This window comes from Dasypus novemcinctus, chromosome 2 (genome assembly GCF_030445035.2).
Source record: "Dasypus novemcinctus isolate mDasNov1 chromosome 2, mDasNov1.1.hap2, whole genome shotgun sequence".
Lineage (NCBI taxonomy): Eukaryota > Metazoa > Chordata > Mammalia > Cingulata > Dasypodidae > Dasypus > Dasypus novemcinctus.
The window spans coordinates 34,446,535-34,462,875 of record NC_080674.1 but is presented as its reverse complement, the minus strand read 5'-3'; the positions used below and the strand labels follow the sequence as shown (position 1 = coordinate 34,462,875).

At 38.0% G+C, this 16,341-nt stretch overlaps 1 protein-coding gene across 19 annotated transcripts in view; it reads left to right on the top strand.

Moving 5' to 3' along the window:
• Positions 1–16,341, top strand: part of DROSHA (drosha ribonuclease III) — a 140,783-nt gene that overhangs the window by 52,269 nt on the left and 72,173 nt on the right. For 11 of the 19 annotated variants that reach the window (XM_058307374.1, XM_058307386.1, XM_058307363.1 and 8 more), the window contains 4 exons: positions 4,088–4,257; positions 11,016–11,140; positions 12,854–12,953; positions 14,371–14,478. In XM_058307374.1, coding sequence (XP_058163357.1) covers positions 4,088–4,257; positions 11,016–11,140; positions 12,854–12,953; positions 14,371–14,478 — 503 coding nt within the window. The remainder of the gene's footprint in view (positions 1–4,087; positions 4,258–11,015; positions 11,141–12,853; positions 12,954–14,370; positions 14,479–16,341) is intronic. The other 8 variants (XM_058307474.1, XM_058307430.1, XM_058307414.1 and 5 more) reach the window with 1 other exon arrangement.

Genomic DNA, 16,341 nt, shown 5'->3' with positions numbered 1-16,341 from the left:
GTTGTTGTTGTTGTTGAGAGAGATTTTTATATTTCTTAAAATTGAATAATTATGTAGTTGTGAAACACTCCTTTAACCAGCCATATACTCAACACAAATTCCCTAACAAATGACCCCCACCATATAAATTATCAAGCTGTATAAATTGAGAGATTTGAGTTTCTAAGAAACAGTTTATAAAGTCTGTCAGCTCATTAATGACTGTCCAGATTCATTCCATGAAACACTAACTCCAGTTCTTCCCGAATAATTGGCCGTTGTCACAGTTCCAGTCCCAGTGCTGGCAGAATTCCTGCTAACCTTAGCTTGCCCGCTCTAATTTCTCATTTATATCATGCACTACTTACCCTTGCCGGGATAAAAATTACTTCCTAGCCTTCAGTGACCTAGTTCCATAAATCCGCAACATAAACACGTAGCAAGACAGACAAACCTGAAGAGCCAATTCATTAACATTAGCAAATTCATGGTCGTCTGGGAGCAAGTGTTATTCATCTGCTTCAGAAAGTCATTCCACAAATATTTATGCAGCATGAGGGGTGCAGCCCTTGCTCCCATGGGCCCTGGCAGGACTCTGTCTTACATACCCACTTCTGTCTCCGTAATCATTGTACCTCAATATCGAACACGGAGCAGAGTCTCAGGCCCCTCCTTGATAAACCTTTCACCTCAGGTTATCTGCCCTGAGAGTCTAATTTTTTCTCAGTGACCAATAGCTATTTTTTAAAGTTTTAGTTGCCATTTAAAATTCTTAGCAGATTTCAATATGAATTTACAGTTTATCCTTACCAACTTTTTACCAACCATACCTGATGTGTATATATATATTTTTAAAAATCATTATTTCTAATTTCTATACTGCTGTAGAACTTACTCCTTCCTCATTAGCAGCTTTGCACTCTAGGTAGTCTTTTTTTTTTTTTTAAGGTTTATTTATTTATTTCTCTCCCCTCCCTCCCCCACCCTGGTTGTCTATTCTCTGTGTCTATTTGCTGTGTCGTCTTCTTTGTCCGCTTCTGTTGTTGTCAGCGGCACGGGAATCTGTGTTTCTTTTTGTTGCATCATTTTGTTGTGTCAGTTCTCCGTGTGTGTGGCACCATTCCTGGGCAGGCTTTACTTATGGGACGCACTCCTTGCACGTGGGGCTCCCCTGCGTGGGGACACCCCTGTGTGGCACGGCACTCCTTGCACGCATCAGCACTGCACATGGGCCAGCTCCACACAGGTCAAGGAGGCCCGGGGTTTGAACTGCGGACCTCCCATGTGGTAGATGGACGCCCTAACCACTCGGCCAAGTCTGCCACCTCTAGGTAGTCTTCTTATCAGTGTTCAGTGACCTCCTTTCTTTATCTTATAGCCTCTCCTAACTGGGGCATTTCCTATACCATTTACCAGAGTTGGATTATGACTTAAGTATCCCCCTCTCCCAATAGCTTCTGTAGTCTTTTCACTTTAAATTCAGTACCCCTAGTCCATTTTACTTTTTTCCTGAAGCCCTAGGGAGTCAGCCTGCAGTGTCTGCCTATGGAAGATTCTTTTGCTATTTTCATAGGCCCGCATTTTTGCATTTTCTTTCCCCACACCTCCAGAAAATCTCTTGTCTGTTTTCTAATCCTTATTGCAAAACAGCACTCCTTTTTATGGTATTTTGGACTGTATTTATATTTATAGGCCCACATTTCTTTTACATAATCTCATCCAATGTAGAGAGATTACAAAACAAAAACTTTTTTACTCTTTCTGGTTCCTAGAGAATCTAGTCAACGGGACAGTTCTTTTCAAAACTCTCTGGGTTTCTTTTAATTCTGTTCTTCTCACTATGAATGCATGCAGTTATATAATCAACATATTCTGACTTTAGAATTTCTCTTACCCATCTGCTTGCCTCAGGCCCTGGAAGTAGGAATTACCATGAACTCAAATTGATGGTTGAGTATTATAGATATGCCAAGCTCCCTAGCAAAGAGGAAACATCATTGTTTGAAGCACACATTCAGGTGGATTAAAAGTTATTTTGAGACAGACTCTGAGAAATAGACCCTTACCCACTGAGATTTGTTAATTGAAGGTGACTGTCTTGGGTTTAAGGCAGATGGCTTATAATGAGACATGAAAAAATTTCACTGCTATGAATAGTTACCTGAATTGGTAGATAGAACATATCTTCATGTGAATTGGTTGTATTTTTCTTCACTTCTCCTTGGACAATTATATTTTTAGAGGTTCAGAGTCTTTGATTAAGAGAACTCTTTTAAGAATGTTACTACAAAGATTCCTTTAGGAATTGTTGTGATTAATCATTATAACCAATGTGTTTCTTGAGGGCTGAGAGCTTGTCTTTTTTTCCTTTTTCACCCCCATGATTGTGACATACAATACTCCCAGTCCCTGGCACATAATGCGTAAAAAACACCCTCCTATTACAGGATAAAATCCAGAGCTCTTACCGTGCTCTGTAAAACTTCCCTGCTGCTTCTCTCACTGTCCTTCTCATTTCACTCCATCCACATTCTTTGAAGTTTCTGGAACACACCAACCCCACTCCCACTTAAGGGCTTTTGCTGTTTCTACCTGAGTCACTCTTCACCCACATATCTCCATAGTGGACTCAACTTGTTTCTTTTATGTCTTTGGTTATATGGCAACTCTTCAAAGATGCCTTTCTTGACCACTCTTATAAATTTATCTCTAGTCCCTTGCCTGATTTGAATCATCTCCATAACACTCACTCACATAGACCTAAGGTATTATGTAATTGTTTTTTATTGCCTTTTTCCCTCCACTGGAATGTCTAAGTTTCAGGAGACAAGGGCTTTGGCTCTTTCAATCATTGCTGTTTTTCCGGGGCCTAGACTAGTGCTTGACACAAAATTGGTACTCAGTAAATATTTGTTGAATGAATGAATGTTTGGCTTTATGATTGAACTCATGTCTACATGTACAGTGGCTTTGTAGAAGTGATGTGATCCTGTCTTAATAAACACAGCTCAGAAGGAAATTTTGATCTTTAATTTTTTCTTTCTCAGTCATCTAAGCTTGTCCAAATTCTTAGCCTATAGCAACTCATATTAAAATCATTTATCCTCCTCTGTTTTTTCAAACCTTGATCTCCTAGATGCCATTAATTCCTCTGTCCCAGAGAGGGCACTCGCATCCATGCCGTCTTGTGCTCTTGGTTCCCTCTTTCTCTACTAACTGTTCGGCCCTATGCTTTTGCTCCTCACATAGCTCATGACCCTGGGGAAGGTGGTAGTCATCCTCTAAACCTTCAGGGGTCTTGTCCTTTCTTTTGCGGGGAGTAGGGAAAGAAAAGAACAGGGTGGTTGCAAATGTCTCAAGAAGCAAAGTCCAGAACCCTGTGAACCCCATATTAATGCCCACATTAAATAAATGTCTTTGGTTCATCAAATGCAAAATCAGTTGGCTTTTTCCAAGATACTTTAATTGTGCCCTTTGTTGTTTTTATCCTCTGTATTTAGTGATATATGCTTCTGTAAGGCTCAGAATACTTGGTATTTTTTTCATGTGCTGAACTCCATAATGATCTTCCATGATATTAGTACAGGCTCTTCAGCTCTATTCATCATGGCAGGTGCAGTACATTAGCACCAAAAAATTAGACCATAATGCCGCAATAGCATATTGAAAACATTCATAAATATCTCATGAAAGCTCAGAATATCCTTAAGACTGTAACATTACTTCTGAAGAGATTTCATCTGTTACACTAAAAGGAGTGATAAAATATTTAAGATATAATATAGTTCAGTATTTAATTAACTGGTTCTTTATGCTAGGTGGTTTTAAATTTATATAGGTAAACAATTTTTTTTAATATTCACACCTCACAAATGGAGCTTTTTATCATTTATAATGTTGCCATTCTGTAAATGAGGTGGTTTATGAGCACTGTTTATCAATGAAACGAATGACTTTCATACTATTTGCCACCTGGTTAAACAATGTAAAATTTAAATTACCTTTTTATAAATGTTCTCTTTTTTCTGTTTTGTTTTTCCTTGTTCAGCTCATGATTTGCTCTTACTGAGTAGTTTGTTTTTTCTCTTCTCTCTTTACTGCCACCCAGATGGAGGAAAGGAAGTGCTGTCCATGCACCAGATTCTCCTCTACTTATTACGATGTAGTAAAGCCCTGGTACCTGAGGAGGAGATTGCCAATATGCTTCAGTGGGAAGAACTCGAGTGGCAGAAATACGCAGAAGAATGCAAAGGCATGATCGTTACTAACCCAGGAACGGTATGTTCTGGTGTTTGCATACACAGTGTCTGAACCACCTTCTTTTTCAGGTTTGAATGTTTCACAGAAACACAAACAGCACATTTTCACAGCCTTAAGTACTTACTGCTTCTTGCCCTTTGGATAATTTTTCCTTTAAATATTTAATAAATAAGAAAACCACAACAGGTTAGGCATATTTAGTTAAATTCACCTAATTAGTAAATTTATTCTGCCCATTATGAGAGGTTTAAAGTTTTTATTTATTTTGAAATCTTTTTTTTTCCCTGAATATAAAAGTACTATATCACCATTATAGAAAATTGGGAAAACAGAAAAGTGGCTCAGAGAAGACATTAAAAATTATCCATAATTCCATTTTTCAGAGAGTGCTCTTTTCACTTTTCTAGTCTTTTTGGAATAGATATATTTTATTTTCTTCTTTAACAGTTGGCATTATATTAAATATTAATATTCAGGCTTTTTTTTTCCTTTATCTTGTTCTCCTCCAACAACAACAGCAACAAAATGATTGTTTTTCCCTAATTTTAAATTTTGTGGGAAGCAGATTTGGCCTAACAGATAGGGCTTCCGCCTACCACATGGGAGGTCCAAGGTTCAAACCCAGGGCCTCCTGACCCATGTGATGAGCTGGCCCACTCACAGTGCTGGTGTGCGCAAGGAGTGCTGTGCCACGCAGGGGTGTCCCCCGCGTAGGGGAGCCCCATGCGCAAGGAGTGCGCCCCATAAGGAGAGCCGCCCAGTGCGAAAAAGTGCAGCCTGTCCAGGAATGGCTCTGCACACATGGAGAGCTGACGCGGCAAGATGGCGCAACAAAAAAAGACACAGATTCCCACAGAAGAACACATAGTGAATGGACACAGAGAGCAGACAACTGGTGGGAGAAGGGGAGAGAAATTAATTAAAAAAAAAAAATCTTCTAAAAAAATTTCATAGCATATAATAAAAAAGGTGTGTGAGTTATTTGTTGGGCACTGTAGGGGATTGAATTATGTCCTTCAAAAAGCATGGTCAGGTTCCAACCTCTGGTCCTGTGGGTGTGAACCTGTTTGTTAATAGGACTTTTGAGGTGGTTATTAGTTAACATGTGGCCTAACTGAATGAGGGTGGACCTTACTCCAGTAGGCTGAAGTCCTTCAAAGCAAAGGAATTAGACATGCAGAAAGAGAAGCCACAGGAGAAGCCAGAAGCTGGAAGTCAGTGGAACCCAGAAGAGAAAGGAGAAGATATCACCATGTGTACTGCCATGTGACAGAAAAGCCAAGTGCCTTAATTTGCTAAATGTTGCCTAAGCAATATACCAGAAATGTGTTGGCTTTTATCATGAGACTCTATTAGGTTAAAAATTTTAAATTCTGAGGCCATGAAAGTGTTCAGATCAAGGCATCAAGACATGCTGGCTCACCAAGTTGCAGCTGCAGGCAATCAGGCACATGGCGGAGTCATCTAAAGATGCCTTCTCGTGGAGCTGCAGCTGTGGGCGATCAAGCACATGGCAGGGCACAATGCTGGTCTGCACATTTTTTCCCTCGTCAATTCTGCCTTGAACTACTCCATGGGCCAAGCCTCTTGGGGGCCTCTTTTTGTGCCTCTGTGCTCTGTTGGATTCCAGGCAGCCTTGTTTCAGTGCTCCTGCTACTTTACTTCTGCTTTCAGTCCTCTTTATAAAGGACTCCAGCAAGAGGACCAAGACCTACCCTGAGTCATGCCTCACCAAAGTAATACAATCAAAGGCCCCCCCCCACAACTGAATCCAGTCCTATCAGAGGGTCCCATACCTACAGGAATGGATTAGCTCCAAGAACATGATCCTTTCTGGGATCCGCAAAAAGCCCTGAACTCTTTCACCAAGGAACGCCAAAGATTGCCAGCCAGCCAGAACATACTTATCCTGGGGAGAAGCAAGCCGTCTAGCCTGTGAAACTGTGAGCCAGTAAATTCCTGTTGTTAAGCAGAAAGGAAACAGCAATTGATGGTTTTGAAAATTCTCAGCCTAAGCAGGTAGCATGCTTTGAGACTAGGGTAGAAGCAGTTCCATCAGGGACCTTCCTGAGCTTTTGGAAAGTGAGGGTTTAATTGAACAACCTCTTTGCTAAAGAGGGTGTGGCTGAACATGGATTCAGTCGGCCATTTCATTGGAAGTCAGGATTTGAAATGCATCTATCCAAGAAGGATTTGTGGAAAGTTCTATTGTCTGATGGTTTAGATACCTTGGAACTGCACATAAAGCCAACAAGGCTTTTGTGAACTATGTATGAATAGAAGCAGTGCCTGAGAGGGACAGAGAAGGAACAAACTGAAGAAAGAATGACTTCAAGGGCAAAACCATACAAGCTGAGGTCTCGACCAGAGAGATTTCCTTAGGCAAAGAGAACAGCCACCCAAGTGAGTGAGAAGAGCAGGTCCAACCCTGCAGTTGGAAGGGGCAGGCTATTTGTTCCTGCTCTTGGTAAGGGGACGTGGGGCACAGCTTGTTCAGGAGAGTGCCATCACCCCTGTGCTCAGAGAGGGAGGGGCCTTTGCCCAGACATTGCACAAGGTCTGGCTGCCATCTTATTGCTCAAGAAAAGGGTTGGGTCTACACCCAGTGATGGGGAGAGCATGGTTCCTGGGCAGACACTTGGAAGGGGTGGAACCACTACTCTGTCAGGCTTGGAGAATAAAACATTGATCCATAGACAACTCTCAGACCTTGAAATCTAATGGAGTTTGCCTTGCTGGATTTTGGACTTGTTTGGAACCTGTGACCCCTGTTTTTCTTCTAATGTCTCCCTTCTATAATGGAAATATCTGTTCAAGACCTGTTCCACCATTGTATATTGGAAGCAGATAACTTATTTTCTAGGTTTGACTGATCTTTTGGAGAGGAATTTTGCCCCAGGATGGACCACACCCATAACTGATTTTGATGAGACTGGCATGGGAGTATGAGAGTACCCATTTCTTCATAGTAGTTATACTAGTTTAAAGATTTTTTTCAGGATGGTAGAAAAACATATATATCTTACTTAGTTTTGTATTTATTTTGGTTTCTAGTGAAAATCATTATTTAAATTCTGTATTGACCATTTATATTTTATTTTATATTGCCTATTAATATCTTTTGTCTAATTTTCTTTTGTTTCATTTGTCCTTTTTTATTGATCCTTTTATTAATCCTATCATAATTACAAATATTTCTCAGTTCTTTGTATGATGTAAATTTTTTTGTTTTAAAATTTAGCTTCTCATGTTAATTTTTCTTGAACTTAAAATAGAAAAATTATAAAAGCAAGGAATTGAAAGATCGTTTTTTCTTTTAAAGAATATGTCTTGTTTATATATTATATACGATAAAATTTTTTTCTAAAATGTGTTATTGTTTCATAATATAGTTCAATGTTGGCATCTTAGGATAAAATTTTGCGGACAGGGAGAATTAAAACGTCCATGAAAAGAAACAATAACCTATTTAAACAAAGTTGCTGTTTTACAAATGTTGCCAAATTGTTTAATAGCCTTGATTCATAAAAAGAGAAATTCTGGATCAACTTTTTGTAGCATGACAGTAGCATCTGTACAAACAAAATGCTGCTATTTGCAAATAAAACATTCTTGCTAATACTGATTATTTTATGCAAATCCAGATAGTGAAAGTGCTTAATAAAATGTTTAAATGTAAAGTTTTTTTAAATTAGAAAATTATACAGTTTTAATTGTTATACTGTTAACCACATGAATAATAATTAATTTAAAAAATATATAAATACTAACACTGTAAAAGTAAAACTCTGCTTTTTATTTTTCTTTAAACAGTTGAATATATTAACATTTCTTCTCTCACTTTTAGAGCTGGGTGAGAATGGGTGGGTGGCAGTGGTGGTGGGAAACATACCTTTTCAGATTACTTGGTCCACATGAAGATTCCTCTGCTCTACAGAGGGCACTTTGGGAGCACTTCTACCCTGAGGCTTCCATCTGTGGCATAGTTGGCATTTCCTGAAATACTAGATTCAGTTGGAGAACTTTTAAAAAAGCTATCCGTAATCTGTATGTTACAGGCAGTGGGGCCTGGAAATCTGTAGTTTAGAAAATTCCCAAGTGCTTGTGATTTCTTGTATTGTTTGCTTGTTTTTGAGCCAATCGTGTAGATAGCGTATATGTTCACCATGATTATCAGTCACCTAATGTTTGTTTAGGGACTGCTATATGAGCCTGGTGCTGGCGATGCTTATAGGCTATATCTGGTACTTTCCCAGGTGAAAACCCAAGGCATGTAAATATGAAAGGAGTCTGTGATGAAGTGTTGAATCAATGCAACAATCAGTAAAGCCTGTAGTTTTAGATATGGGGGGATCCCTGGGCCATGCTTTCCAGAGATGCTTTGTGGAGAAGATAAGAAATTGAGGGAGGTTTTTAAGGAATTGAGAATTTGTATAAATAATTGACATGAAAAAAAAATACATATTTGAGATAAAAGGCCAAATTTGAGGATAGTGAGGAAACCAGACTAGTCAGTATTAAAGGTTTATATTGGAAAGTATTTGGAAATAAGTTAGGAAAGGTAGGTTTAAGTGCCAGGTTTTAGGAACATGTTTAAGGGGGGAAATCCTGAAAACTCAGTATCGTGAAAACAACCTTTCATGATCTTTTTGAGAAGTGTCCAAGGTATACATAGTACAAGGTAGATATGGGAGTACATATGATCCTCTGCAGTACTTGCTTTGAAAGATTGTCCAATGGTAAGAATATCGAGAAATTTATTAAAAATTTCAGCCCATTATAGACACGTAAATTCTTTATTGCTGCAGAACTTAATCTCCCTCTCGAAACACTTGTCTGTACTTGAAAATACCTTTGTCATTAATGAGAAATGTTTTTTAATTCTTACACAAAAGATGTAGTGTGTGGCTAAGTCTGGAACTTATTTATCTCCCCACAGCCCATAAATTTAAAGATATTATACTTATTTTGAACCACCGTTTCCTTTGTTGGTACCATAACATATTATTTAAAATCATAGAAACATGAAGGATTCAATAGCTTCTAACTATTGTGTAATTCCTTTTAGAAATGTATCCTGCTGCTTTGATACACAAAATAATGAAAACAATTCTTAGAGATAAATAACAGGTTGCTTTTGTTGATGGACATTTAAATAATTTTATATTAGGTTCCTTTGACCAAAATCTTTTTCAGTTATTAATTTTGAAAGCAAGACCAACTTTTCAAGATACTAGTGAAATTTTGATTGTTAAATAGCATTAAACAAACAATTTTTTAAAAAACTTTAATATATCCTGTTTGTTACCTGGTTGGATTCATGAGGTGGCTCACTGGGACAACATCTTGTCCAGATTGATGGGAACTTTCCCGGCTTTTACACTGAAGGTCCCGCATTCCGAGAAGCCCCTCTGCCCTGGTTTAGCCAGGCCACCAAGCTGACGCTAGATGTTGAACATGGCTGTGGGGCAGAATGAAGCTTATTGGCCCCTGTGTGTATAGCCCTCTAAAGCAGCTGCACCAGTGATCCCACTGTCCGCTAGTAAGAACTGAGTCTCTCATCAGGGACAACTGCCTCTGTTAAGTAAGGAAGTTGATAAGACATACTTTCTATGATTTTATCATCTTTTTACAAACTTAAGCTTTCATAGTGAAAGGTATTTCACAAATTTTCTTGTATTTTGGTAACTTCAGAAAAATTAGCCATACACTTCTTCCTTTATTAGCCTTTTATTTTTGTTTTAAAGGTTTATTTATTTATTTTCCCACCCTCCCCTTCTCCCACCCTGCTGTTTTTGCTGTTTGTGTTGTCTTCTCTTCACATTTTCTCTCCTGTATGATTCACCAGGATTCAATCCTGGGGACCTCAGATTAGAGAGATGTTCCCTGTCAATTGTGCCACCTCAGTTCCTGGTTTCTGCTATGCTTCACCTTGACTCTTCCCTGGTCTCTCTTCTGATGTGTCATCATCTTGCTGTGTGACTCATTTGTGCGGGGTACTGGCTCACCATGCAGGCACTCGGGTGGGCACTGGTATACCATGCGGGCTCTTGCACAGGCACTGGCTTGCCACATGGGCACCCTTTCTCTTCTTTTTCACCAGAAGGCCCCAGGCATCAAACCCAGATCCTCCCATATGGTGGGCAGCAGCTCCATCACTTGAGCCACATCCACTTCCCCTTCATTAGCCTTGTAAAAGAAAGCATGAGACTCTATTAAATACAGAAATGTCCCAGATTGACATAAGAAGAGAAGCTTAACTATTTGGACTTTGAAGCACTATAGTTTCTAATTCCAAGATGTAGAATTAAAGGAATACACAGGGCATACTGAGAACTAATTCAAAAAAAAATTTATAGAAAGAATCTGTGTGCATCTGAGTAGAAGTAATTTCACATCGTTTGAAATGCAAAATTAAAGCAGAATAAGCCAGCATATCTTCTGTGATGTGCAGTATTTCCCCTGTGCCTTTGGAGAGGTTAAGGAAAAGTTCTGTCTAACTAGGTGTCCTTTTAAAAGTTTAATTTTTAAAGGTTTCTATGTGGATTGCAAAAAAGGACAAAAATCATTGTTCATTATGCCAAATGGCATCGCCTCATTTATAGGGATGACATCATAGTTTTTATATAGTATAGCTTCTATGATAAAAGGGTTTTAAGTGACATTTCCTAGGGACCAGACTTTCCTAGAAGAAAATCTGATTAATTTCTTATTTATTTAAAGCCAATACTTAAAGACTTCCTATGGGAATAAATGGCTTTGATTTCTCTCTCTAGAAACCAAGCTCTGTCCGCATTGATCAGCTGGATCGTGAACAGTTCAATCCTGATGTGATTACTTTTCCAATTATCGTCCACTTTGGGATACGCCCTGCACAGTTGAGTTATGCAGGAGACCCACAGTAAGATACTTCTCGGTGTTTGTCTAAGCCAATTTCACCTTCTACTAACAGCTGTATTAGCAGAGGAATACCCTTAAGTGAATCTTTTCCTTTTTAAAAATTAGTACCTATAATGAGCCATGTTTCCAAATTTAGGTTATACCAAATGAAACAAGTTTTGGTAGCTCCTGGAGAATTACTTTCTCTACATATTTGCCTGCAAGAAATTATTCAGTAGATTATCTTTGCAGTCTTGGTCAACATGAGTCTTGTATGTTTTAACCTGTAAGAAACTTTTCCTTTATTATAGTAATTATTTTTATTATTTATTTTTTCAGTATCCTCTAGAGGAAAGTAGCGCCGTAGTGATTCCTAGTGTTGGCAAATGTATGCAGAACTCTATTTTTTGGGCATCTTAATGAGAGCTCAAGATCACTTGCAAAATCAAGGATTGTGTTGAAAGGAGAAGCCATGACTTCTGACTCTTATAATTGATATTATTACTTTTTGGCATGTTGTTATTTTTTTTGTGGGAAGATGAGGCTATGTGGGAATGGAAATAGTACCATATTCTCTTCAGGAGTGTTTGGATTTCCTATCTTGTTAAACAAACAAACAAAACATTTCCTGACTTAATTCTTTTTTTAAAAGGAGTCATAATGGGCATGGGAGATTTTCAGTTCATAAATACAGTTCTGGCTGACATATATTAGAAGAGGCTAAAGGGTTGTGTTCTTTTTTTTCCCCCTTTGGATAAAAGTATGAAGCAATGAACCAGGCACTGTGTAAGTACTTCTTTCTTTCCTCCATTCTCTAAAAATTGTTATCAAAAAGAAGAGGCCCAGCTAAGGCAAGAAAGGAGCAGTTTCAATATGACAAAAAAATCTTTTGAAAATCCCATTTTGTCAGGAGAATGTTAGTAGAATGTGATTAGGCTCTCGTGGGCTCTTAGATGGTAGAATTATGAGTTGCTAAAGACTGCATATTCTATTTATTCCCAGAACTATTTAATGGTATCCTTTAGACTGATGCAGGGTTATCACATATTTGGCTGCAACAAAAATGCTTATTTTTGTCACGGTAAATGCAAGTTGTCATACACCATTTGTTTTTTCCCTCTCTGATGGAAAAATGGATACAGCTGTGTAGCTTGGGTTCTCTATTCTGATATTTTCCAACTTTTACTTTTGATATAGGCAGTTCAGAAACCAGCAGTATCCCTCTTAAGTGAGGAGTCATTCAACAAACTTCAGAAACTTCATATTTTTCAATAAAGGTTGCCACTTTCGAAGAAATAACAATGGGAAATGGTACATGTTTCCATTGTTTAAAATATTTTTTTGTGTTGGGGAGTGTCTGTAGCTCAGTGGTCAAGCACCAGCTTCCCACGTACGAGGTCCTGGGTTCAATCCCCAGTACCGCCTATATATATCCCAAATTTATATAGTGTCTTCGTAATTCTTTCTAGAGCACTAGATTGATTGTATAGTCACACCTCAATTTTAATGAAAATAAGTAATAATCAACTTAATCACCAGGTTCCAGATGACTCCTGGCTGTCCTGGCTCCCCATTCCCCCAAATCATGTCCTTCTTTAGAATGAAGATTTGATGCCATTAATGATATTCAAAAAAATATAGCTTATGATCGAGTAGGCCTATTAAAACAACTGATTTTATTGCACTTTAGATTTCCCTTCTCAGTCTAAGATGTCTGTCTTGTCCTTTCTCTTAGGTACCAGAAGCTGTGGAAGAGTTACGTGAAACTTCGCCATCTCCTAGCAAATAGTCCTAAAGTGAAACAGACAGACAAACAGAAGCTGGCACAGAGGGAGGTAGGTATTATGCCTTTCCTCAGTGGTGATGATGTGTTTTCAGGTTTATTTCAAGATTGTTGCATTAGCGCTATACTTCTAGAATAAGATGGGAAAATGCTTTTTTAAAAATCCTACTTTTCTCCCTTCCCTGCATTACTGATTTTCTTTTTTCATTTTAGTACCTAAGGGAACATCCCTTCCCATCCCACATTGAAAAGACCAATTTCTTGTTGGATTATTACCATATACTCAAATATATCTTTTGATATATAAATTTTTTTAAGTTCAGTAATTTCCCAAATCATTAGTTAGACTCACATAATATGCCATTGCGTCTTCTCAGATTTCTCAGTCTAAGTTGTAATAGATTTCTTTACATATGTCTATCAGTTTAGTAGGGTGAACTTATTTTGTAAGATTTTATATCCCAGAATTCATATTTCTTTACTAATGGGTAATATTGTCCCAGTGTTCCAGGATCATTTATATTAGTTTTAATTTTAAGAATGCATTCAGTATCAACATATATTTTATCTTAATAAGGTTTTATTCTGCTATGGCAGTGTAAAGAGCAAGTCTTTGAAGCTGGGGCAACATGTTTGAATTCTAGCCTTGTGGCTTGCTGTGACTTGAGCCAGTCAGCCTCTTTCCAGAAGAACTAAGGCCAAGAGAGGCTGACTGAAACATTCCTCTCTTGGTGCCCCCAAGGGAAAAGGTGGTTGTTTGGGCTACTGAGATGCTCCATTTAATGCTCCTAGAACAGTGTTTGGCCTCTAGTAAATGGTGGAGGTTGTGCTGGTGGTGGTGGGTCCTGTTATTATTATGAATTCTTACTAATAAAAGTTATAGATTTTTATTGAATTGGTGCATGCACATAGTTTTGTTTTATATATAGTTATTTGAAGGGTAGTAAAAGGGAAGAGTTAATTCCTGATTGTGTCTCACAGGAGTAGTTTTTTCATTATTGTTTATTTAAAATAAAATTTACCCTTATTGCAAAAGTCTTTGTAAGGGGTTTGTAAATTAGAAGGCAATTTTTAAAATTATGCAGGTGGTGGGTTAATTTACAGATTGTCTCATAGATGTAAATACCTAACATAAAGCTTGATATAAATATAATTTTTACATGCTGATTTCATTTCCCAAACACCATCTTTTGCTTCCCTGAGGGGTATTTTTCATTTAGGCATGTGAACATGTAGATTTAGTTTAGATTTTTCTTACCTAGTTACCTGAAAAGGCTGCCTTATACCCAAAGCTTTGAACATCCTGGCCTTCATTTCAAATAAAATGTTGTAATTATGTGTGAAGAGGTTTGAGTACCTGGATGTCACGGTGATGTTGAATGAATCCACTTTATTTTCTAATGCCTGATATTTGGCTTAATATTGCTTTACAACTGTTGGGTTACTTATTATAATGAGTTCTTTTGTAGGAGGCACTCCAAAAAATACGACAGAAAAATACAATGAGGCGAGAAGTAACAGTGGAGCTAAGTAGCCAAGGATTCTGGAAAACTGGCATCCGCTCTGATGTCTGTCAGGTGATGACACTTCTGAGAACACAATTATGCTACTCTGTCTTTTCCTTTAAAAGGCATCTGGCAATGAAATTTTCCTAATTCTGAGTAGTTTCTTTTGAACATGTTACCTTCAGGCTAAACAGAATACCAACCACAAATTATTTTTGGTCTTTTGGATTTTGTTTTTGTTATCATGTTTGGTGTTGTTTTGTTTGTGTTTTTGGTGGTGGGGGCCATTGTGGGAGGAGAGGACTTACTTAGTAATGCCAAATTCAGTCTTTCCATTTTGGGTGAAAACAAATCTATCCTTGAAATTTACCTGCATATGTGGAACATGTGTATAAGTATTTGTATGTGTATAAGTATCCACCAGCTGTACAGGCAGACTCTTGAAGGCGGTATGTGCAAACTTCTCTGATGACTGAAATTTATATTTCAGGGAACCAAAAACATTATTGAACTGAATCAGTGTAAATTTCATGTTTGAGCCAAATGACAGTATTTTTTCCTGAGGTGAGCTCAGTAAAGAAACATTTTAGCTAAATACGGCTGACCCACTAGTAAGTATTTTTGTTTTCCCTGTGGGTGAGATTTATACCAGATTACAAGTCACCCAAAACTAGCATATTTGGCTCTTCACTCAATTCTTTTGTTACTATATTGGTGACAAAATTCCATGGGAATTACAGTGAAGGAAATGAGTAGACAGGCTGGGGTTGGTAGCATACTTTGCCATATTCATTTTTGTCTTTTGGAAGAGTGCTTCTACTTACCTGTTTTGATGGTAGCATATGCTGTAATATGTTCAGGCAGCTCTTAGATGTTTGTTTCATCATAATACATCTTTTAGTTTTTTTAAAATTGACATTTAATTAAACGGTGGAATTTAATCCTATAATTAAAAGCGTTCCAATACAATTATTTTACGGTGTGATGTCAAAACCTAAATAATTTTGCATTAAGGTGAACTGCTATTGGTTCAGTATTGCTAAATAGAGAATCATCATCTAGAAGTAGCCAATTGCATCCACTAAATCTTCAGTTAATCTGCCAGTTGACCAGTATTTTTTCCTGTGAGTACTTTCAGATGTGGCTGTTTTACTTCAGTTGATTCTTAGGGCCAATTGAAACCATGTTATCCAGATTTTCTATATAGTGGTATTTCACTGAAATCAGCAAATTGTCCTCATAAGGTAGACATTGTGAGAATAGTGAGCAGAATGTTAGAAAATTTGCTTCAAATCTAGTATCTCAGTCAAGAGGCAGAGTTGATTTTTAAGAGATCATAAAATTGAGGAGCATTAATAACTTGAAGAACAGTAGAGATCTTCTAGGTCAGTGGTTTTTAAAGTTGTGTTTTTCGTTAATTTTTATACACTTTTTCAAACAAAACCCTTGTGGAATCCTACTATGTAAAACAGATAAAAAATAACTGAGTGGTGAGTGATGGGCATGGAGGAGTATTTTCTTTTGCTTGCTTTTTGCCCCACCCTATGTGGCAGTCCCTAAGATAGTTTTGTTCCATTGTGCCCAGTTTTTAAAAAGCATTGAGTCCTTGGGGAAGGGGTGTGGGGTATATGGGAAACTCTTATGTTTTGTTTTTTTTTTTAAGATTTGTTTATTTATTTCTCTCCCCTTCCCTCTCCACCCCAGTTGTCTGTTCTCTGTGTCTATTGCTGCATCTTCTTTGTCCGCTTCTGTTGTTGTCAGCGGCACAGGAATCTGTGTTTCTTTTTGTTGCGTCAGTGATCTTGTCGCGTCAGTCATCTTGTCGCGTCGTCTCTCCATATGTGCAGCACCATTCCTGGGCAGGCTGCGCTTTCTTGTGCGCTGGGCGGCTCTCCTTACGGGGTGCACTCCTTGCGCGTGGGGCTCCCCTACGCA